This window comes from Barbatula barbatula (assembly GCF_947034865.1).
Source record: "Barbatula barbatula genome assembly, chromosome: 3".
Lineage (NCBI taxonomy): Eukaryota > Metazoa > Chordata > Actinopteri > Cypriniformes > Nemacheilidae > Barbatula > Barbatula barbatula.
Genome location: NC_136764.1, coordinates 15990655 through 16012574, shown reverse-complemented (window position 1 = coordinate 16012574; position 21920 = coordinate 15990655). Strand labels below are relative to the sequence as shown.

Below are 21920 nucleotides of genomic sequence, written 5' to 3'. Positions count from 1 at the left end.
TGAACAGATTTTAAATACTGCTACAGACAGAATGACGTTTCATCGTTAATTTAGCACATCCAGGAAATATGTGCTTTGTAGCAAATGATGGTGCTTTTTAAAATAGATTATTTTTAATTTATTCTGTCCTTAAAATTGGAAATCTCACCTAACCTTATCAGGATTGTAATTATTTTTATTCATTTTAACATCAGTAATGTTCCATATACAATTAATTTATTAATATTAATAAAATAATTGATTCAGTTATGAATATATTCATATGTGAATATTTAATAATTAAATGATGATACACATTCCTCTTCTGAAGATACAGACCACAGATTTACAATAAATGTCCTTGTCCAGCAAACACATCTATTCTGTTTACTTAATTTGTTTGATTACGTTGACACATATTTTCAGACCCTTGACTGAATTTATGTTACGTTTTAATTATTTTGTTTTGTTAACTTCTTTATAGATACATAAAAAAATATTGATAAATATAAACTGATTAATAAGAATTATATTGTAAGTTTAGTTTGGATTACAATTTATTTTAAAAATAGCCCTTCTTCAGTTGTGACAACCACCCTGGTCTTCCCTGTAATGTTTTTTAGTAGTGTAGTGCACATCAAACTGTAAAATTGTAACAAGCACACAGCCATTCCCTGCACTCTTTTTATATTATTTTTATTTTATTTATTACATTATATAGTATTCCATTTTTTCCATTATTTTTTATCTACAAAGTTTTACGGGTGGACACTAGCACTTTTCATTGGCGAATTTATTATGAATCTAGAATTCAGCTTTCTATTAAAACAGCAATAATGTCTTCATAGCGAATCTGAGAATATCAGTGTATTCATCATGTTGGACCACCGTAATTAAAATAATGTCTGTAAAGAGTTATCTGACATAAATACATGTTTCAGTCCTTCAAGGGTTCCGGCTATAAAAAACATTCCAGCAATAAACTCAGACAGGTGACACGGGCTCAATCATTTTCACTTTTGATTTGTTTAGACTTTGATGACATCTAGTGGTCAACTCTAAAAGTGCAGCTATCAATCTGCATTTTTAAAGGATAGTTCAACCAAAAATGAAAATGCAGTTATCATTTGCTCGCCCTCAGATTGTTCCAAACCTGTATACATTTCTTTGTTCTGCTAAACACAAAGTAAGAACGTTAGTGACCGAGCTGATCTCGTCCCTCATGGACTCCCATAGCATTTATTTTGCAGTAAATTGGTGACTGCTCCTTAATGACATTCCTGCAAATATTCCTTTGTGTTTAGCAGAACAAATAAATGTGTTCAGGTTTGAAACAATCTGAGGATGGGTAAATTATTCAAGAATTTTTGGGTGAATAATCACTTTAAGCAGCTAAATCGACATTCCTGTTTCATTTTTCTTTTGTAGTGCTTTTATTACCCGTTGTTTTTTTAACATCTAAATAGTTTTACGGGTGGACACTAGCACATTTCATCAGCAGATTTATTTTTAATCCATAATTCAGCTTTGTGTCAAGCTCTGGTCATATCAAGACTGGACTACTGCAATTCTCTACTGGCCGGCCTTCCAAACAATGCAGTCAAGCCCTTGCAAATGACATAAAATGCAGTCATATGTCTATGTTTCAATCGGCCTAAAATAAACCATAACACCCCTCCTGATTTCACTTCGCTGGCTTCCAGCTGCCGCTGGCCTTCAGAATGGTAACGGCAATTTCGCCCCTTTACTTTAACTCACTGCTCCAGGTCTACATCCCCTCCTGTCATCTTCGTTCTGAAAAGGAGCGACTCCTGGTGTTTCCATCACAGCAGGTCACCAAATCGCTAGCAAAACCCTTGATCATTCAGTTCCCCTGTGGTGGCATTAACTGCCAGGCTCCACCAGAACTGCAGCATCCTTCACAACTTTCAAAAACAACTCAAAGCATTCCTGTTCCACATTTATTTGACTAACCCATAACTGTCAGTGTCTAAAAATATATTGTTGTTCATTCTCTCCCTTACTTACTTACTTACTCAAGGTTTAATCCTCCTAGTAGCAAGGCCTTGTGGCGGTGTGGACAGCGTGTTGACAAAATGTTTATGCTCTACTTGTAAGTCGCTTTTGATAACAACATCTGCCAAATGAATAAATGTGAATGTAATTATACCATACAAGACAGTGGACGATTTCAAGGCATAAAACTATTAATATCAATTGTGGACTAGTATTTGTAATCAGCTAGAAAAGCTCATAAAAGATGAAAATGCTTCTGAGTCGTGTTAATAAATATTAGGCCACGAAATACACTACCAACAACCCAAACTAGGAAATCATACCGACAAATGTGTCAACGAATATAAATATTAGCTACCGTTAAATAAAGGGCATCACAACTAAAAAAAAAGTATAAATTCACCACAGATCTTCGCTTATATCTTTTGTTGAACAACTTTACTGTACTTAATGTAACGTTAGTATTTCTTCACTTTACAAAATGCGGAAGTCAAATTAAGAAAAAAATATTAGAGTTAAATTATTAGAAGTGTATAGTCGCAATGCGTGGTAAGGTAAGGAGATTCTGTTTCAAACAGATAAATGAACGCATTTGTGGGTTTGTCCTCGTGGTGTCACTGTTGGGTAACAGTTCGTACCAGCTCGATTACATCAGCAGTGATTTGCGTCATTAAGTAACAACCTCAAAATACCACCACAAATGAGTCGTTTTAAGGTAAACGTGTTCGTTGATCGATTGTAAAAGAACGCTTATGAATACATGTCAAATCAAATATTTATTTTGATAAATGATTTTTGCATACGGCACAAGCCTTTCGGTAAAACCCCATCATCCTCTCATTGACCGGTCATGTCAGCGCGAAGTTTTCCAACAAGGTAAAAACAACGTCAGCCAACGTGACGGGTAAGGGACTGGACACGCCCTACCAACTTAGATGGACCAATGTAAACTCTCGACTTTTGTAAGTGCAGCATCGATAACCAATCACCATGTTCTCTTTTTATTTGCATATGTCCAATAAGGTTTAGTGTACCGAAACTGCATTCGTTTCTGTTCTGGGGAAAATTAAATCTAATGTAACGCCGCGCAAACGTCAGACACCCGGTGACAGTGAAAGAGAGAACAAGTTGAACTAGCGTGGATTACTCTGTGTGGAAAGCTATTGCAGTTCGTTCTGGATTTTACGTGCAACATGACTTTTGAAGAACTAAGTGGAGATTACTCGATTGAAAGGTAAATTCGTATTTTATTTGATCCAGGCAAAACAACATTAATATATAGGAATTTGCCTGGATATAATATTGCCCTAATACAAAATAACAGCCAAAGGGAATATATTAAATGTACAGTCATTTCTTATCAAACAATATTCAAAAAAATTGTTGTTGAATTATTTCACTGACATAATTAATGAATGTCAGCGGCAGAGTCACGGTAGCTCGCTCACGAGACTCGGATCTCTCACGAGACTTTTATGACTTGCAACGAGCCGCAGCAGAACTTCGTGTATTTATTTGTTGTTTTGACTTTTATCTGCCTATAATTCTTTTGGCAAGTTAGTCATGTGTTTTAAATAGTAGTTTAAAACACTGCTATTCACTTATGACTGCCTTGTTTAAGTTACATTTAAACTAGATGCACGCGCTGTTGCCATAAATGTTCTCCTATTTGATGAATATCAATAGATAACATATCCGTATTTGGGCTTTAAAGGATGGATTCGGTATCTAAAGCTGTAGAGGAGGTCCTGCGCTCCGCATTACTGCAGGGCTGTATTACAGTTGGGGTCTACGAGGCTGCAAAGTCACTCAATGTGTAAGTTTCGTATTCCTGTCAACTTTTTTACTGTTTCAAAAGTCACAGTGGTAGTCGCACCAAATGCTTCATGAACTTTACTCACCTTCTGATTTTATCTGTTCCATGCAGGGATCCTGATAACGTGGTGTTATGCATCCTGGCCACAGATGATGACGATGTGAAGGATGTTGCTCTTCAGATTCACTTCACTCTCATTCAGGCTTTCTGCTGCGAGAATGACATCAACATCCTGCGGGTGAACAACACGCGCCGCCTCGCGCACATACTCGGGGGCGCGGGCAAGCACGGAAGCGAGCAAATGGATCTCCACTGCATCCTGGTCACTGTGAGTACTACCTAGTTGCATAAGTATGTTGTTTGTGTCAAGACTTCATTACGAGCGTGTTTAGGAATCTTAAAAGCATGCAAAAGTGTAAATAGGTCAGTAAACACCACGCAGTGTCGCTTTAGTAAACTTGCCAAGACATGCCCAAGTGTACACATGCCACTGTCAGGCATCCACATCAAAACTTGTTCTGTACTTATTCGTATGCAAATACAGGTGTTTCCCAGCTAAATTTACCTCAATCAAATGAACAATCTGGTATGCATCATTGTATTATAACTGAAAAGGTTTAATGTGTTTTGTAAATATTTGCATATTTCTAAAATCCAAATTTGTTCAGAATTGTTAAGAGTCGTCATACTAGCAAAAGCACAAGTTTAGTACGATATGCTTCATCTACTCTAAAGAAATTTAAACGAATCATATTTTTGACGTTCACAGGTTCCACGTGCATCTGCATGGAAAAACCCAGCTCTGGGAAAAGTGAACCGCTTCTGCAGAGAGTGTCGCTGTATGGATCAGTGGGTGCCATGTATTAACCTTCCTGAACGATGAAGATGACTTTAACCAAGAGAAGAGAACATGGATAAAACTATCTAAATAAAAAGATCATAAAAGCTAAAAACATGGTCACAGAGAGGACTGACAGTCGACAGCTGTGGAGCGGGGGACTAACCTTCAGAATGATGTGGAGGTGGAACACGTTTTTGCTATCTGAGATGATTGAGCAGTTTGTGGGACATTTTGAGGATGTCAGCTGAAGCTAATTGAGAATGGAAGTGAGCACTTAAGTATCTTGTGAGATGTATTACTGGTGGGGTGTCATAAAGCACATCGGTTGCACTTAAGTATCTTGTGAGAGTTATTATTGGTGGGGTGTCATAAAGCTCGGTTATTTACAGGATGAAAAAGGTGGTAACAAATCATTGGTTGTTTGGATAACCCGCTGCCTACTATCCTTTGTATCTCTGCCATCATTTTGAATAGTACACTATCATTACATGTTTGTTAATGTTGGAAAGGAAACTACTATTAAAGGGATTTGCTTCTAAACCACTGAGATGAAAACGTCACAGTATCCTGTGAGAACAGTTTTTTATACTTAAGTTATTCTTCCGTGGTCTTTAAATTATTGCTATTATATTTAAAAAAAACTATTTATGTTAAAACTTTTTATACTATAATATACAATTGCTACGGATGTATTGTGTGTTGTAATAAAATTGATTTGAACATGAGACGGTCACCAAGTGGAGATATTCTTTTGGAGCATTCTAGAAAAGCGAGAGGACTAAGAGAATTGACCAGACAAGGCTACACAACCCTCGCCCATTACAGATCAGTGAGGTCACTCGGGACTCGGTGGCCTTCGTGACTCTATATTACAAATAGACAAAAGCCATCCAAGCTTTTCTTTGTTCTGCTTTAGGCAGCGTGATCACGAGGTCTATTCATCATGGCGGGTTCCTTTTACAACTGAAACAAATAGCAAGCACAGGTTTGACTTGCTGTACTGATTGCATAAGAAACATTATTTGTTAATCAATTTGGGTTTTAATCATGCTATTTTTACATAATACTAGTCACAGCTTAATGCAGTTGCAATTAACCCAAGCCTATCTGAAGAATACAAGTGTTAAGAGAATGGCCCGTGTAAACTGTAGTTCTTTTGCCCTTTAGTTCAGAAGGTGTGACATGTCACATGATTGGCATTAGGTCAGATTTCTTGAAGACCAGTGAATCAGTTGCATAACCCACTCCCATTACAGGATGAAGATGAAGCAAGGTTTGGCTAAAGTAAGTTATGCAAGGCAGGGAAACTCCAATCACGAGACAACAGGCACCTTTGTAGAGAGAAACCTTTATCTCAATGGAACTGGCATTAGTACCCTTTTTTAGTTACAGCACTTCAAATCTTAGAAGCAGCTATTTTGAGATTGAAGGTATTATAAGTATCTTGTGATGTAATAGCCACAACCTACATCATCATAACCCACTCTTTTCTTTTAGAACGATATCACCTGTAAACATCACCCTAAATATGCCACACCCTTAGTTATCATTTACTTTTTAAATTGTTATAGCTAGAATATATTTATTTTAACTTCGCACTTATATTGCATTCATTTACTTTGAAAAAAGCCTAGCATGTTACACCACACCAAAATAACCTCAAGGTTAATGTTTGTCAGGAATTTGTAAAAAACAAACAAAGAATATGTTTCACTTACAATGTACTTTGGAAAACAGAACACACCCACATCCAACATGTTTTGTCGTTTTACTATTTCACAATTTTACTCAAATCTTTCAAGGTACAGTACATATAATATGTACATGTGTTAAGAAGGTACAGAAATTAGAAAAGAAAACAACCAAAAAGAAAAAACAATTCTTCACAAAGATACAGAAGCCAGCATAAAAAATTCTGCATAACCTCTCTGATGTCTCAAAAACGAATATGTCGCTACATATACATATATATATATATGGTTTGTCAAGTGCCTTTGAGGTTTAAATGTTAACCTTTATTTAAGACATGTATGAAATTCACCAGCAATAGTGGCATCAAACAGGAGTGGTCTTAGTTTCTGAAAATGTGCCTTGATGAGGGAAAACTAATAAAAGCCATTGCAAAGATTAAAAAGAAAAAAGGAATAAACAACCTTGGGGGCCACAGATAACTCTTATTTTAATACATCTGAACTAAAGGCATACAGGTTAAAAGTGCAGAGTAAAGTAATGGAATGGTTGAGTTAAATGAATCATATATTTCCCCATAAAGCAATATAACCATCACAATAACTTTCTGCAATGCTTTAACACAGTGCTACTGCATTCTATAAAAACAAATCAGTACCCGTGTCTTATCACTTTCTATATTGCTTTATTTGCCCAGCATGTACCTAAATGTTTTTGAAATTCATTTGTCAGTCTCTCTGACAATTTGTGCTACTACAAAATGTATTACTAACATCTACTTCCTAGTTGATAAGAGGGATTTAGTCAGTGTAGTCGCAAGCTCCAAACGCAACAACTGGCACTGTTTGGTTGAAAGACCTCAACACTGTTCAAACAAAATGATCTTGAATTATGGGAATGTGTCCTGGAATGACGATAGTTAAACCCACAAAACCAACAAAATGCAAGGAATGGTGATAAAAACAAGATCCAATAGCAATGCTAATAATCACCAAAATGGCAATTAATTAGTACTGAATGATGTTTGTTTACAGTAATAAACATACTGTAAGAGCTCACTATTGTTAAATCATGGCACAACCTTATGCTAAAGAGCAAGAATTGAACTTAAGGTAAAGTTGAGTAGCAGAAATAAAATAAGACGCATGTAGCACATGTACATGCATTACAATATAGTGCAAGGCTTTTTGTCCTTAAAAGGGTTTTCTGAGGTAGGGATGCCCATGAGCAGGGGGTCGTATTTGGCATGCTCTCCGCAGTAGCGCATGAGGTCCGCGGAGGCCTTTGATACCTGGATGAGAAGTGTCACAATTAACCGACATTTCTGCATAATGCATTTATACTTTTAAATCAATAAATTATGGACTGTACTGTACCTTTATCCTCTCAATACTGGCCTCAACTCTCAGTTGCTGTACCGTCCTCCTAGCATTGATCAGGTTGTTTGAGCCGGCCATTTTAGAGGACATTTTTGAAACCATATATCTGGGGACGGAAAAAAAAAAACAGCACGAAACATGTCAGTTACAGAGTAAAGTATGCCTGTTTCCAAGCCCAATCCCATTTAAAAAACGCACTACTAGTACAGTAAAAGAAATCTAGACTCACAAAGTAGTTTCCAAAAAAACATCCAAACAAGAAATATGTTATAATACAAGAAAAAACGTTTGGGATTTTTCAAAATAAATGAACATCTAATGTTGCTGTGTTAGTATTTAGAACATGTACTGCTTCAAATAACTGCTCGCTAAGTGTCTGACATGCTCTGTGAGGTTTAGATATGCAATCTGCATGCAACAGTAAATATCAGGCACTCGTGTGAGGGTTAATCAGGAAAATGTATTTATCTTCTATGGAACAACAATTAACCAGGAAAAAAATGTGTGTACTGTGGAACATTCATGTGTTGATCCTAAAATGCCTTTCAAGTGGAAAAGACATGAGTGCCAAGTATCATTGTAATCGTACACACCTGACTAAAACTAAATTTAGCATCCAAGCATCCTTTATAAATTTCTGAAAAAGGTAAAAGCAGAGTGATTTTGGACCATGTTGGTTCTGTAGTCTTGTGGGCATGTGCATTTCTGTCAAACCCTCCCTTCATTTCTAACATTTTTTAGATTACTTGCACATATCCATCCTGAAAGACTTGAATTTTTTGAGTTTCTTGATTAAGTAAGCCAGACAGACAGGACGAGGTGGACCGATTTTACAAGATAGCTTATACCTGTAACTATAAACAGTTTCCTGTATTCCCTGAATGACAGCTGGAATCCGGATTGTGCATTACGTTACGAGTAAAGGACAATGTGGCAGCCAAATCAATTATCACTCTTGAATAATGTACCATATGACAACGCAGACCAAAGATCACAAAACCTTTTTACTGGCAACCGGGAAGAGATGAGGAAATATCACAGCGTTATCCTCTGATAGTTTTTGGTTTACTAGCATTTTGATTCAGAAGGGAGTTACCTGCCTTTGAGGAAGTTTGGTAGTGGAGTTGTCTCACATACCAACAAAAGAAGTGTGACACCATGTCTACCTTGGGCGCAACAGGCACGATGCGTCATGACAAAAGACATTAGAAACGCTTTAGAACCCATTATAATTTAAAATGATTAAGAACCCATTAAGAACAAGCAGGTTGTCATGTCCTGTCTGCAGTAAAAAACGATGTTACGGTGCCCTCCACATGGTCAAGTTACATAATTAGAAGGACCTTCCCGGAATATCCTGAGTGACTGTTTTTGGAAATTATCGTAAGCTGTATATATCTTTTATAAATGTGATCAAATTAAAAACTCTTTGAAGATCGGAAAATTATATGCAGTACAACTATCCGTACTCAAGATTAATAAGAGATGGGCAGAAACTGTGTGTTACCTTTGCTTCTAGTCTAATTGCTCCAAAGAGAAGATATTAATTACTAAATGTTATGAAATTGACTATCACAAGTCACCTGTTATTTACCAGAAGGCATACTCTTATTATGAATAAATACATTTACATTTAGTCATTTAGCAGACGCTTTTATCCAAAGCGACTTACAGATGAGAAAACATTGGAAGCAATTATAACAACATAGGCAACAAAATGCATAAGTGCATCAAAACTAGTCCATTAAAGCCTAGCACAGTATACAAAGCTAAGAATAGTCGGGTTAGTACATACATTTTTTAATAAGAAGACAGAAAAGAATTAGAGGTTAAAATCAATCAGCTACATGTTGACGGAAGAGATGCGTTTTCAGGAGTTTTTTAAAGATGGCAACCGAGTCTGCTTATCTTGTAGCAGCAGGCAGATCATTCCACCAATGTGGAACAGATCCAGAGAAGGTACACGAGAGTGACTCTTTTCGTTTTTGGGATGGTACCACTAATCGTTGTTCATTTGCAGACCGCAGGGATCTGGCAGGAACATAGGTCTGCATTAGCGAGTGAAGATATGTTGGTGCAGACCCGGTGGTGGTCTTGTAGGCCAGGAGCATAGCTTTGAACTTTATGCGGGTGGCAACAGGGAGCCAGTGTAACCTGACGAGTTACATGTGATGCGCTCTCTTCGGTTCATTGAAGACCCCTCTTGCCGCCGCATTCTGGATCATCTGGGGAGGTTTGATTGTGCAAGCAGGAAGTCCAGCCAGAAGCGCATTGCACTAATCCAGTTTGGACAAGACAAGAGCCTGGACTAGGACTTGCGTAGAGTGCTCTGATAGGAAAGGTCTAATTTTCCTGATGTTGTAGAGGATGAATCTACAGGACCGGGTGGTGCTGGCAACATGACTTGAGAGGTTAAGCTGATCATCAATTACCACCCCCAGGTTTCTGGCTGTGCTGGACGGTGTAATAGTTGTTTAGCCTAGTTGAATAGAGTTGTGGTTGTGGTGAATCTTTGGGTTGGCTGGGATCACAAGCAGTTCCGTTTTTGCAAGGTTTAGCTGCAGGTGAAGATTCTTCATCCAAAGTGAGATGTCACTCAGGCATGCCGTGATGCGAGCAGAGACCGTCGGATCGTCCGGTTGAAATGACAGGTAGAGTTGTGTGTCATCCGCATAGCAGTGATAGGAGAAGCCATGCTTCTGAATCACCTCTTTCCATAGATGTTCGATCAGATTCAGATCAGGACCCATTGAAGGCAACTTCAGAATAGTCCAATGTTTTGTTTTTATCCATTCTTGGGGGATTTTAGCTGTGGGTTTTGGGTCATTATTCTGTTGGAGGACCCATGACCTGTGACTTGAGACGGAGCTCAGAAACTGAGGAACCTTCACCTTGGAGTTCAGTATCTGTTTGGCAATGATCCTTGGTTCTTTTACGCAATATTCGCACTATCCTCCTATTCAATCTAGGTTCAATTTTCCACTTGCAGGGAGGTTGGCTACAATTCTTAAAATTTCCAGTAAGTGAACATAGGAAGCATCGATGCTCCCTGTTTTTTTTGGGTGCATTGTGGGAATTTTTAGGGATCGAACGTTTCAGTGCACTGGAAGGATTCTGCGAATGAGACAGCCCATAAAATGGCTGACTCCCTGGTCAGTGCCCTGACTACTGAACAAGGGAGCTGATCGAAACACAGCTATTGACATACAAAACATGTAGCCAAAAAGAAGACTTCCGTGTGTGGCCTTTGAGTTTTTTTTTTGCTCACTGGACCATTCACAAGCGATCTACCCCTGACGCACCTGTTACTCACACCTGACCTCGCTTCCACGTTGTTGCTGCTATTGCGATCAGGTGTGTTTCTTTTTGTCTCGTGGCGTTCTAATGTCTATTGCCCATCACGGTTGTGTTTGGAGGCAAACTGCACAGTCGTCAATGTTATATCAGCATATGTAATGAAAAAAAATATTTTGTGAACTGCGCATTGCAATTTAGTTTTGATGAACCACTTTGACAAGATTCACTGCACTAAAATGTTGGTCTAATAAAAAGTAAACAAGACCGACTTTTAAAGCGGAGGTGCCACAGTTTTTCATGCATTCTGTCTTCTTTACAATGTTAAACATGCTGGCTTCTCATGCTTGACATGATTATGATTAAGCACTTAACTTCTGTGTTAAATATTCTGTGTAAAATGTCTGTCTATAATATAGCTTTGTAGTCTTTCTGCAAGTCCCCACAAAGTTAATTAACCCCCCATAAGAGTCATTTACGGAGCCCTGTGCACTATATAAAGGTGTTTTGTGTCCCTTATTACTGCTGACAAAGGTAAAAATGTTATTTAGTTTGAAAACAGCTGGTAAATAAAAAAAAAGGGTTGGAGGACGAGATGTATCCAATCGTGAGGCAAGTAAAGATTCACAGCTCTACTATTAATTTGTTGTGATTTTCTATGGCGGTCATTTGGTGGTACTTGGAACAGCTAATTTTATTTAAATTGGTACTTGAACTAAAAAGTTTGAGAACCACGGATCTAAAGCAATGATCACATGTGGGAAGAATTTAGCTATTCGTTGGAAAGAACAGGTAAAGACTGCAAACGTTCATAGCTTGCAAATCTTTATTAGCAATGTTTCAGAAAAAGACCTTTGTGCAAGGAATATAACCATGAAGTCAGGAAAAAAAACATTTGTCTAATAAACTGTATCCTGTTACTATATGTAGTCAGTGTGTTCCAGTGTTTTATTTAGACAAAGTACATTGCAATTCCAGATACCATCATTTACAGTATAAAGAATAAGAATGTCACAGCCACACCATTGGATTTCTATTCAGGCAATCTAAACAGATAAGAATATTTTCTTTTTAACTGAAGAAAAGGTCCTGGTGGCTCCTCTCTGACCCTATTAGCCCCAAGGTCACCAACAGCTTCTAGACATGTTATGCAGATGTTATCAGTTCCTAACACTCAACTACTTCGACAAAAACAGAACCCCCAGTGTCTGTTTACAGAAAAACTTTTTTTTACATATTTTGAATTACATAGTATTATATTAAAGGGATACTCCCCGAAAATGAATGTTCTGTCCTTATTTACTCACAGTCAAGTTGTTTCAAATAAATAATACATTTATTTGTACAGATGAACACCGAAAAGAAAGATATTTGTAAAGTGTTTGTACGCAAACAGTTCTTGGTCACCATTGAGTACCATAGAACGAAAAAATGCTTTACAAATTTCTTTGTTCTGTTGAACACAAAAGAAGATATTTGGAAGAATGTAGGAAAGCAAACAATTCTGAGGCACTTTTGACTAGCATTGTAATTATAACTACTATGGTAGTCAATGGAGTCCAAGAACTGTTTGTCTGTGATAAACAGAACCAAAAATTTAGTGCAGTTTGCTTTACTGTAATTGTCTATTAATGGAACTGCATCCTTCAATAAAGGCTTTTCACATGATGACTGGGGAGTTTTACATCAAACTATTAAATTCACCATCAATAAGGCTAGTTTGCTAAAGCATGGACTTTACAGCCCACAATATCAAGAGTAAAGGTAATGACATGCACTTGCTGGGCAAACAGGCCGAGTCAAAAATAGCCACTGTGTAGTGACTCCCAGCAGATGGGAATATGTGAACAAGTCTACAAACAGCCAATCCACAGTGAAAAGCACAGGGCTGGGACTACAATAATGGGCCATTATCAGCCAGGGCCTGGGGCCTAAACAAACACTAGCTCTTGGAGATAATGTCTCATGTACGTCAGCATGCGTGCGGCCAGATAACCAGGAGCTGCGTAAGGGGTTCACCCTTTCGGAAACAAACGGCTTTGTCGCGAGGGGGGAAACTGGTACGGTGGTAGTTTCCAAAAGAAGGCAACCCAGGAAAATTCTGCAGGGCAGCAACAGTTTAAATGCTGGAGAATTGTATGTTTTTTGCTGTTTGTAGAGAATGAATTGGACAGGATGCAGCTGTGGTGTGGAGGTTGAGTGTATCTGTTGGCACGATGCCTAATATGCTGGTGCAACAGAGGTGCAATAAAACTCGCAACCATTGTGTTCTCTGCCTGCCACCTCCCACTAAATGCCCCTATTCATCTCAGCAGCTGAGAAATGCACAACTATTCAACTCCAAACAACAAACTCACCCCAACAGTGCTCTACAGCCCTAAAACAAAGCAGTCTTTATGAAGCCACAGGCAGGCTGGCTGTGTATGAGTACAACAGATTATATATCGCTTTTTAAGGCCAAAGGTCTGCATTTGGCTCCACCCAGTTGATATGCTGGCGGGTTCAATAACAGTGAAAACACTGTAATGCCAAAGAGCAATGGATGGACGGGTTTGTGTTTTTACAGGGAGGGTCTTTGTAACGTTTTATTAAGGGGGCTCCTCTGTATGAAAAGTGAGATAGAAAAACAAGCAATAAGTTAAAACGTGCAAGACTGGAAAATAAAATGGCAGTTTCAAACGAAGGCCAAAACGAAACATTAAAGATGACCTATGCAGAAACGTGCAAAAACGTGGTTTTGGAACCTTTTTTATCCCGTCCTATGGGAGTCCCGTGTGAACACATGTGAAAAAAAGTTAAATCCCTGAAAAATATACAACTAGTCAAAATATTTTTTCAATAAGCATTAAATTACTAGATTTTTTTACATTTTAACATGGTTGAATGTGTAATCCCCCAATCCCAGCAATGTGTGGTCATCTCATATGTACAGTCATGAGAAACCAAAGTAGCTGAATGAAGAGGTTTGCATATGAAATGGCAAATGGCTTAACAACCCAGAAACAAGCTATTACTTGAAATGAGATGTGAATCAAACTGAGACTATATCTGACATGCTAGACGAGATTTTTGCATGTATTTGCATAAACTCTTCAGAACCCCCAGAGCCGGGGATTATCCAAAAGCAGCGAGTCAACTAACTTTATGTGGTAACCTTTTACAAAAGGGTTCAATACAATACTGAAAGCACTGATTAACTCAAATTATTGTGAAAATGTATTTCTATTTTAGTGTTAATATATAAAAGCTTTTTGTAATGAGTTTCTCTTTAAATTTGTCTGTAGCATAACAGTGAATTTTACTTCAGTACACATTCCACTTCTGTAGTACAGAATACACTAACACCACAGCAAAGTTCAAATATCTCACAAGAAAACTCATCTGAACTTTTATTTTCACACACTGCATGCTTTGGTTTTACACAGAAACCCTGTGTAGTTGCCTCCCATGAACACACGTTAAGGAATTCCACACATGAACACCTCCAGATATGTCTGTCACATGAACAGCTATGTCACCAGGGGATCAAAGATTCTTTCCATGAACTCATCAGCACGACAACACCCGGATGATAAATCACACTGCCCATCACACCGGGCCATATACTTATGGAAGAAAGCCTACAGGATATTGTGTCATGTTTTTTATAACACTAGTAAGCCACTTGTAATATGGAAAGAAACACTGCATGACAGGATCTCACAAATTCATAAAAAAAACTCTTCATTGGTAAATAGCGAGTCAAAGCTAAAACGAGTTCATCAGCAGGTGAGCGCTCCAACCCACTACCCTAGAAATGGATTTGAACTAACTATTGAGAAAAACAACAGTGGTACTTGCACGCACACACACACACACACACACACACAAAACTCTCATGATGCTATGGTGTTGTAAGCGGTTCCCAGATAATTTGCCATGCAGTTGCTACTGTTGGGAGTGTTTGGGAACAATCCTAAAACAAGCTATTTATAAATTATTTATTCATTAACTGTGAAATAGCACAATGTCTAATAAGCTTTGCTGTTTTAATAGAAAATTTATCTTGTAATGTTAGTCTGTTGAATGTAAGATGTACAATAAACATTATCCTATGATTCAGCATTAATGGACACATTTTCTAAATTCTCTTATTTGAAACATGATCTAAACAGTGATAAAACATCAGCCTCTGGGCCAAATAAAAATTATGGATAAGACAAAGGCTCACTTTTCAAATGCCATATTGCTTAGACATTCATGCCAAAAGAGAACACTTTGAAGGTGTCAAAACAAAAATCTGACAACACACAACCTTTGATCTAGAGTCAGAGGTGATTGTGACACAACACTAGGTCATTACAATTTTACGGCTGACAAAGGAAGGAAAAAATGGCCCATAACATACTTGGGTCACAGATGAGACAAAGTCAAGGACAAATGTAGAATGTGACTAGGGGAGGAGTTACACACAGTGACTTCATAGAAAGTACCTGTACAGAGAGGGAATGAAAAGAGAAAGTGCCTTTGTTCCTATAAACATTTAACAACATACAAAGCTGCTTTTCTTGGGAAATCACACAGTGGACTTTTTCTAATAAATTTTCAATTTACATATCAATAGAAATTCTCTTACAATGTTGCAGTGAGACAGGGCAAAAAGCCCAGAAAAAACTATACATGAAAGGAATAATTAAAATGAAAGTCTGGACAGAATACATAAATATGCAAAAATACAGGAATGAATAATAGGCATTATAAACTTGGTATCTGAGCAATCACACTCTTGATTTTATCGAATAAAATCTGCAAGAAACTAGAGCTGTCAAACGATTCATTGCATCCAAAATAAAAGTTTGTGTTCACTAAAAAATGTCCAATAATGTGGATATTCATTTTGTATTTATAAACACAAAAACATAGACATACATGCATATATATGTATATTTTATTAAATATTCAGATGTATTTACCAATTATTTTTATTATATAAACGTTTATACATTTTTATATTTTATATTTTTCTTAAATAAAGGCCTGAATACTTTTGTGTTTAAAATACTAAATTAATATGCACAGTACACAGACATATATTACGTAAACACAAACTATTATTCCAGATGCGATTAATCGGTTGACAACCCTACAAGAAATCTCTTAAATCTTAAAATCATAGTTTCTGTCTAACATTAGAACCATTAACATTTTTAGTAACTCATGATATCTTTGTTAATAATAGCTTTTTTTTCTTTGAACCCTTGTTCCTGGTTATCAAACGCCCTTGAATCCAAATTGAGCACTTGCTTCAATCCTAATATCTGGACCAATTGAGGGGTGGCCTAACAAAGCAGGAAGAGAAAGTGAGATGGTCATCTGAACACAGAGAGCACTTGTAAGCTCTCTGCCACCTGCAAGCCCCTTTCTGCTTAAAGAGAATCCAAGGACAAAACATTGTGGGGCCCTACGGCCACCCTGGGTGCAAGCTTCTCCCACACAGAATGTCTCTCTCTCTTACACAGAACTTGCTTCACATGCATCCTCTCCCTTCCCCTTAAACCCAAGCCCAGGTCTTCGAGGAAGCTTCCCAAACTTCTCACAATCCCTGCATTGTCCCATCTCAAAGTGAACTTCCCCTCGACTTGCACAGAGCTTTGTTTGAGAAGTTTGTCACCACACAGATCCCAGCCACCTGAGGCCTGTTTACTGCAACAAACATTTCTCAGTTTACAGAATGAGACACCTTGCAGGATCAATGTCTTCCATTCATCAGCTGACACAGATGGTGCCGCTTCATTGAGTCCTGCCCATCCCGGCTCTCGTGGGAAACTATACTTTCCCTACCTGCCCAGAAGGAAGTTATTTTGGCAGAGGAGCTCCGGTGATAAAAACGGAAGTCAAGTCCAAGTAAGTACACGTAGGCTATATTGCAAGGTCATTGCAGGAAAGACACACCTTAACTTGAAAGAAGGTTACGTTACAGGATGCCTCCCACGAACAGTTGGTAAATATTTTACTCATTTGTTGCAAGTCACCTGTGATAAAAGTGCCTGCTAAATTCCTTATATGTTAATGTAATAGTGCTATCACTGGCATTCCACCAAATAAAGAAAAAAAGTATGTCAAAACCAAATAAAGCAGCACTATAACCAGGTTATAGAGTAACAGAAGTGCAATCCGATATTCATATCTGTGAGAATCTCTCTTAATGTTTCCTAAGAAACTATTTTTGGTAACACAAGTCCTATTACATTTTTTCTCTTAGTTTCAAAAGACATTCAAGAGTAGTTAATTTGCAGATATAAAGTCTCAGAGAAGTGGCTATTCTTACCAGAACATCTGTGATACTCAGCATTAATCACTATTGCGTGAGCGTTGCTGCAATACAGCAAAGACACATAGACCAATGCAAACTTTGCCCAACTGCTCTTGTCGAGTTGAAAAAAGGGACATACCATTATCCCATCTGTTAGGGTTAATGAGTGTTTATATATTATGTCGTACCTCATGTCTGACCCCAAGATCACTCTGCAATGGAAACTGTGTCAAAAGGCAGCATTAAAAATGCAATGGACAGCATAAAGATGACTAAATGTGAATAGCTTACGCCATCTATTGGAGAGCAATGTTTGTGCAGTGCTGCTTCCAAAACAAAAAGATAGCTAAGGCAAGAATCCAGAAGATCAGGTTTGTGGGACAGAGGTGTCAAATACCAGCTTGTATTTAGAAGCAAAGAGTATTACCAAAAACACTGTCCGACCCATCTCTCTGAAATTAACAGATAACATTTGAAAGCTCCTGGTTCCATGACAGCACATCTTTTTCAAAATCTATGCATTTTTCCATACATTAGAGGGAAGGCATACCCTGCCCAAAACAGATTTCTGTAATGAAAAACTAAATACTGAAGTTAATTACATAAAACATACATTGAAGAATATAAAGCAGTGGTTCTCAAACTTTTTTTTGTAAGACCCCTTTCTGTAGAGTGCGTTGCTTTGCGGCCCCCCAAATAAAGACTTATAGTCTTAAAATATTCATCTTAAAATGTACTTAAACCAAAAACATATATAGTTATACAATGCTGAAATGCTGTCAATTATTTTGGTTGGTGGTCTTATTGTTCTGATGATTATGATATGATACATTTCTATATTTCATAAAATGGCACAAAATATTGGGCCCCTTGGAACCATCTTGGAGCCTTCCATGGGGTCACAGCCCCAAGTTTGAGAACCCCTGCGTAAAAACCACATATTACCATTAGATGGCACCAGAGTGGTTTACTTCACAAATCTGACATGGAATGTCCCTTTAAAAAAAAACCAACAGAAGTAAAAACTGTTGGTTTGTTTAAAGATCTTTAAAGCAGATACTACAAACTTTACAACCCTTCTGCATCTACAAACCATTTCAGACTGTTATGTTCAGTATGATGAGATCTATTTGGTTACTGACATTCTTACAAATATCTTCCTTTGTGTTTAGCAGAACAATGAAATATATACAGGTTTGGGACAATCTGAGGCTAAGTGAATGATGAAAGTTTTTAAAGAAAAATCTGTTCATCCAAACAGTACTGCTTCACAAGGTCTTATATCCTTTAATCTTAACCTAGTTCTGTGCATTGTACATAACATTTATTGCTCTATGCAAACAAGCATTTAATGCTCATATGATTAACTAGGCAGGTCAAAGAAAGTCAACGTGGCACATAAAGGTTAAACATTATTACATACTTGATATGCATTCAGACTTTTTGTGGACAGAAGAACTACCCCTCTCAGAATCAAATGCTCAGCTACAAGTTTCACGTTTCACATGAGATAAAACTAATAAATGGACATGCCATGAAAATACCTTTAATTGCTTATGTCCTCAACTTTATTTGTAGCTCAACAATGTTTATTTTAATGATGCACTTTAATGATTTGCCATATAAGACTATTACCTTCCCAACAAATCAATATTCATATGCAATACTGAACACAGCAGTTTTGACAGTAAGTTTAAATATAAGACATGGAAAGGAAGAAAATAATTTGATGGCATAACTGTCTGTGCATAAGACTGGACCAAATAATTATTTCTATGTCTAGCAGTTGCTTCAACATAATAATGTAGATCTTTCCTTAACAGTGATTTTCAATTTGTGCACAAATTGTTCATTTGAGTCAGAACTTTCCAAAGATCAGATCAATTGGAAACAGATATAATTTGTTCATGAAGGCTGAACAAACCATCCAAACACAACATTTGGCAACCTTCTGAGAAGACAGAAGGGACATCAGAAGACTGTTTAAATAGACCACTTTTATGAAAGTGTTTGTGTCATTGTGACGTTTTAGCAACGAGAACAACAACGACATTTTTTATTTGTATTACACAGCAGCCATTTAGATACAGACATTGATGGATTATACTTTTGAAGATATGAGATTTACTTTCTGCATGAACCAAAAGGGTGCACCACATTCTCAATCAAATTGAGAAGTATAAACTATTTCAACAATCAGAAACATATGGTAACAAAAAGCCTAAAAACTGAATTTAGGTAACATTATACTCTCATATTACAACTATAAACACGTCATCAGACTTAAACATAAAAGATCATTAAAAACATAAACCTTAAAACTCGAAAACAACAAAAACAGACAAACTACACTGACAGTGACGGTTGTGTCATATAAGAACTGTGCCAGAGCATGCAACATTTCCTGATTTAATGGGAAAACAGCAGAGGATTTGACAGAAATTCTTTTGTCCTTAGTTTCCTTTATTTCACAATTAGTTTGGGTATTTCGAGAACTGTGCAGTTGCACACCAAATGATACAATTCATAGCTTGAAGTTACTTTGGATAAAAGCATCTCCCAAATGCATAAAAAAATGTAAATCTGCTTGGTATTTTCTGATACATACATTAATAAGAGCTGAGAGCTCTGTGTCCAGTAACATCTTCTGACTAACAGAGAACATGAACAGAAGACACATTTGAACTGTTAACACAAACCATACCATGTGTGTTTGCTGATAACAGGAGGGGACGTTCTAAAGAATGTTGACATGGTGTCATACAATTACGGTGCATAGTGACTGTGTGTGTCAATAATAGCATAAAAGATCTTTAAAAGTAATCAATATTTTCATGCCACCAACATGGGCTGGTCATGATAAAAAGTTATTCTATGGACTTCAACTTTTCTTTTTATTTATAGAGGAACTATAACGTTTAATGTTCAAATATTGTTAAACTTTTTATATTTGTGGATTGGGGAAGTTCTAATATCACCAAAAGGCATTAACCAAACTTGATCACACTTAATGTAAGGCACTCTTCTTATTAGAAAGAACTGGATGTGGCTACAAGGCAAGGAATAAGAGACTGCAAACAGTATGGCATCCGAGGAGTGATGGATGAACAGCAGCAGGCACTGCCCACAAAACAAAGACTTGGGAAGGACCTTCTGGGATCTTATGGAGAAATGAAAGGCTCGATTGGAAACTGAGTGAGGGTCTTTAACAGTTTGCTCAGGGAAAGACTAAATATTGAATACTTCATAAACAAGCCTGCGACCTGGCTCTCGTAACCCCTATGAGGAGCACATCCCCTATGGTGTCACTGTCGTTTATTAACTAAATTCAATCGTCTTGTCTCTACTTGTTTATTGAACTCAGGAAATCGTTTACAAGCGGACTAAGTATGTCTATATGTTGTGTATCCTCATACTAAAACATCTATTCATGGTTATGCTATAATCATTTTACAAAAAACTAAATTTTGGGTGTAGCCTCCTCTCTCAGGGGTGGACATCCTTTGTTTTTTTGAAGTTTAGAAGGTTTATAGCAGTCTATTGATCGAGCGTAAAATATTTCTCGTGTATGGCCTGTTGAGAGCCGTAGTTGATAAACTGCTTTACAACTTGACACAAACTGTCCCTTAAACGATTACAAGGCGACAACTGTATCTTTTCCACAAAAGTCTGTATCAAGGCAACCGAAATAAGCAGTATCCCACACCATCTTGTCATGTATACATAGAAAAACACGCCGAAGTGAGCCCTTAAAGTCCATCTGCCGTCGACAGCTTACTCTTACCTTTAACAAAGTCTCGCACTGTGGTCTTACGAAAAATCACTGAAGAAAAGGTCAAACACGTCCTCGGATTGCTTTCACAATAGTCCGTGTGAAAAATCGACGGAAAATGGGAAGTCAATCGTGTTTTAAAGTTAATTGCATTCTTTATAACGATTGAAAAGAATTCTAGTTACTTTGTGAATGACAGCGTTTGTATCACTTCCACCTACACTGACCAATCGCCGCCACCGCACGCCATGACGACACATTCGACCTTTCGCAGAGAAAAGACGCCGCCGCAGATTGTTTTCCGCCCCTTCCACCCCGATTTCTCCTCCATTCAGGCGCTCTCTTTGCGTGACCCGGGGGACAATGAATTTCTTACCTTGATCATACACTGAAAGACATTTTTTTGTTCTATCCAGGACAGTGTGGTTTTCTGAGTTCCAGGTGCTCGTCGTTGTCATAGTCCCTGTAAAGCTTGGTTTAATTATAATAAAAGTGTAGAACACGTTTTTGGCAGACGGGTTACCATTTGTATTACCATCATTTTACTACAAATATCATAGTAAAGTATGGTTAGTATGAAAAGACCACTATACCACTAGTACATTTGTGGCAACTATGGTATAAGCGTACTGTAGTTGAACAATTGTTAACTTTCATAAGGTTTTTTTTCTTTGCAATAGCATTGTACATGAGATTAATTAATGATTTGAATCTATATACAATTTTACAGAAATAATGGCCCAATTTGGAAGTAAATCATATTTAGCTGTATTGTTAAAAGACTCTGTAAAACTCCTTACTAAAATATTAATAACAACTACTGTTATATCATTTTCATAATG

General features: G+C 37.4%; 2 protein-coding genes across 5 annotated transcripts; one reads left to right on the top strand and one right to left on the bottom strand.

Annotated features, from left to right (window-relative positions):
* The first annotated feature begins 3002 nt into the window (after positions 1 to 3002).
* On the top strand, positions 3003 to 5377 carry gadd45aa (growth arrest and DNA-damage-inducible, alpha, a). 2 transcript variants are annotated; one of them, XM_079453440.1, is made up of 4 exons: positions 3003 to 3229; positions 3710 to 3811; positions 3923 to 4139; positions 4581 to 5377. In XM_079453440.1, exons 1-4 carry the CDS (start codon positions 3189 to 3191, stop codon positions 4692 to 4694), a joined length of 474 nt encoding a protein of 157 aa, XP_079309566.1. In that variant the 5' UTR covers positions 3003 to 3188; the 3' UTR covers positions 4695 to 5377. The 2 variants fall into 2 exon arrangements, with proteins under 2 accessions (XP_079309566.1, XP_079309567.1); XM_079453441.1 differs by having other exon boundaries at positions 3044 to 3229; positions 3682 to 3811.
* A 1024-nt stretch (positions 5378 to 6401) lies between these two features.
* gng12a (guanine nucleotide binding protein (G protein), gamma 12a) lies at positions 6402 to 21543 on the bottom strand. 3 transcript variants are annotated; one of them, XM_079453445.1, is made up of 3 exons: positions 21455 to 21543; positions 7718 to 7826; positions 6402 to 7632 (listed from the first exon to the last, which is right to left on the bottom strand). In XM_079453445.1, the coding sequence occupies exons 2-3, from the start codon at positions 7820 to 7822 to the stop codon at positions 7507 to 7509; spliced, it is 231 nt and encodes a 76-aa protein (XP_079309571.1). In that variant the 5' UTR covers positions 7823 to 7826; positions 21455 to 21543; the 3' UTR covers positions 6402 to 7506. The 3 variants fall into 3 exon arrangements, with proteins under 3 accessions (XP_079309571.1, XP_079309569.1, XP_079309570.1); XM_079453443.1 differs by lacking the exon at positions 21455 to 21543 and adding an exon at positions 21091 to 21345; XM_079453444.1 differs by lacking the exon at positions 21455 to 21543 and adding an exon at positions 17322 to 17403.
* Positions 21544 to 21920: the final 377 nt, after the last annotated feature.

Excerpts from the sequence above, each read along its gene's own strand:
- gng12a (XM_079453445.1), bottom strand. The coding sequence starts at position 7,822 with ATGGTTTCAAAAATGTCCTCTAAAATGGCCGGCTCAAACAACCTGATC. Across the intron at positions 7,633-7,717 it reads CCAGTATTGAGAGGATAAAG|GTATCAAAGGCCTCCGCGGA; the intron begins GTACAGTACAGT and ends CTTCTCATCCAG.
- gadd45aa (XM_079453440.1), top strand. The coding sequence starts at position 3,189 with ATGACTTTTGAAGAACTAAGTGGAGATTACTCGATTGAAAG. Across the intron at positions 3,812-3,922 it reads GCTGCAAAGTCACTCAATGT|GGATCCTGATAACGTGGTGT; the intron begins GTAAGTTTCGTA and ends TGTTCCATGCAG. Across the intron at positions 4,140-4,580 it reads TCCACTGCATCCTGGTCACT|GTTCCACGTGCATCTGCATG; the intron begins GTGAGTACTACC and ends TGACGTTCACAG.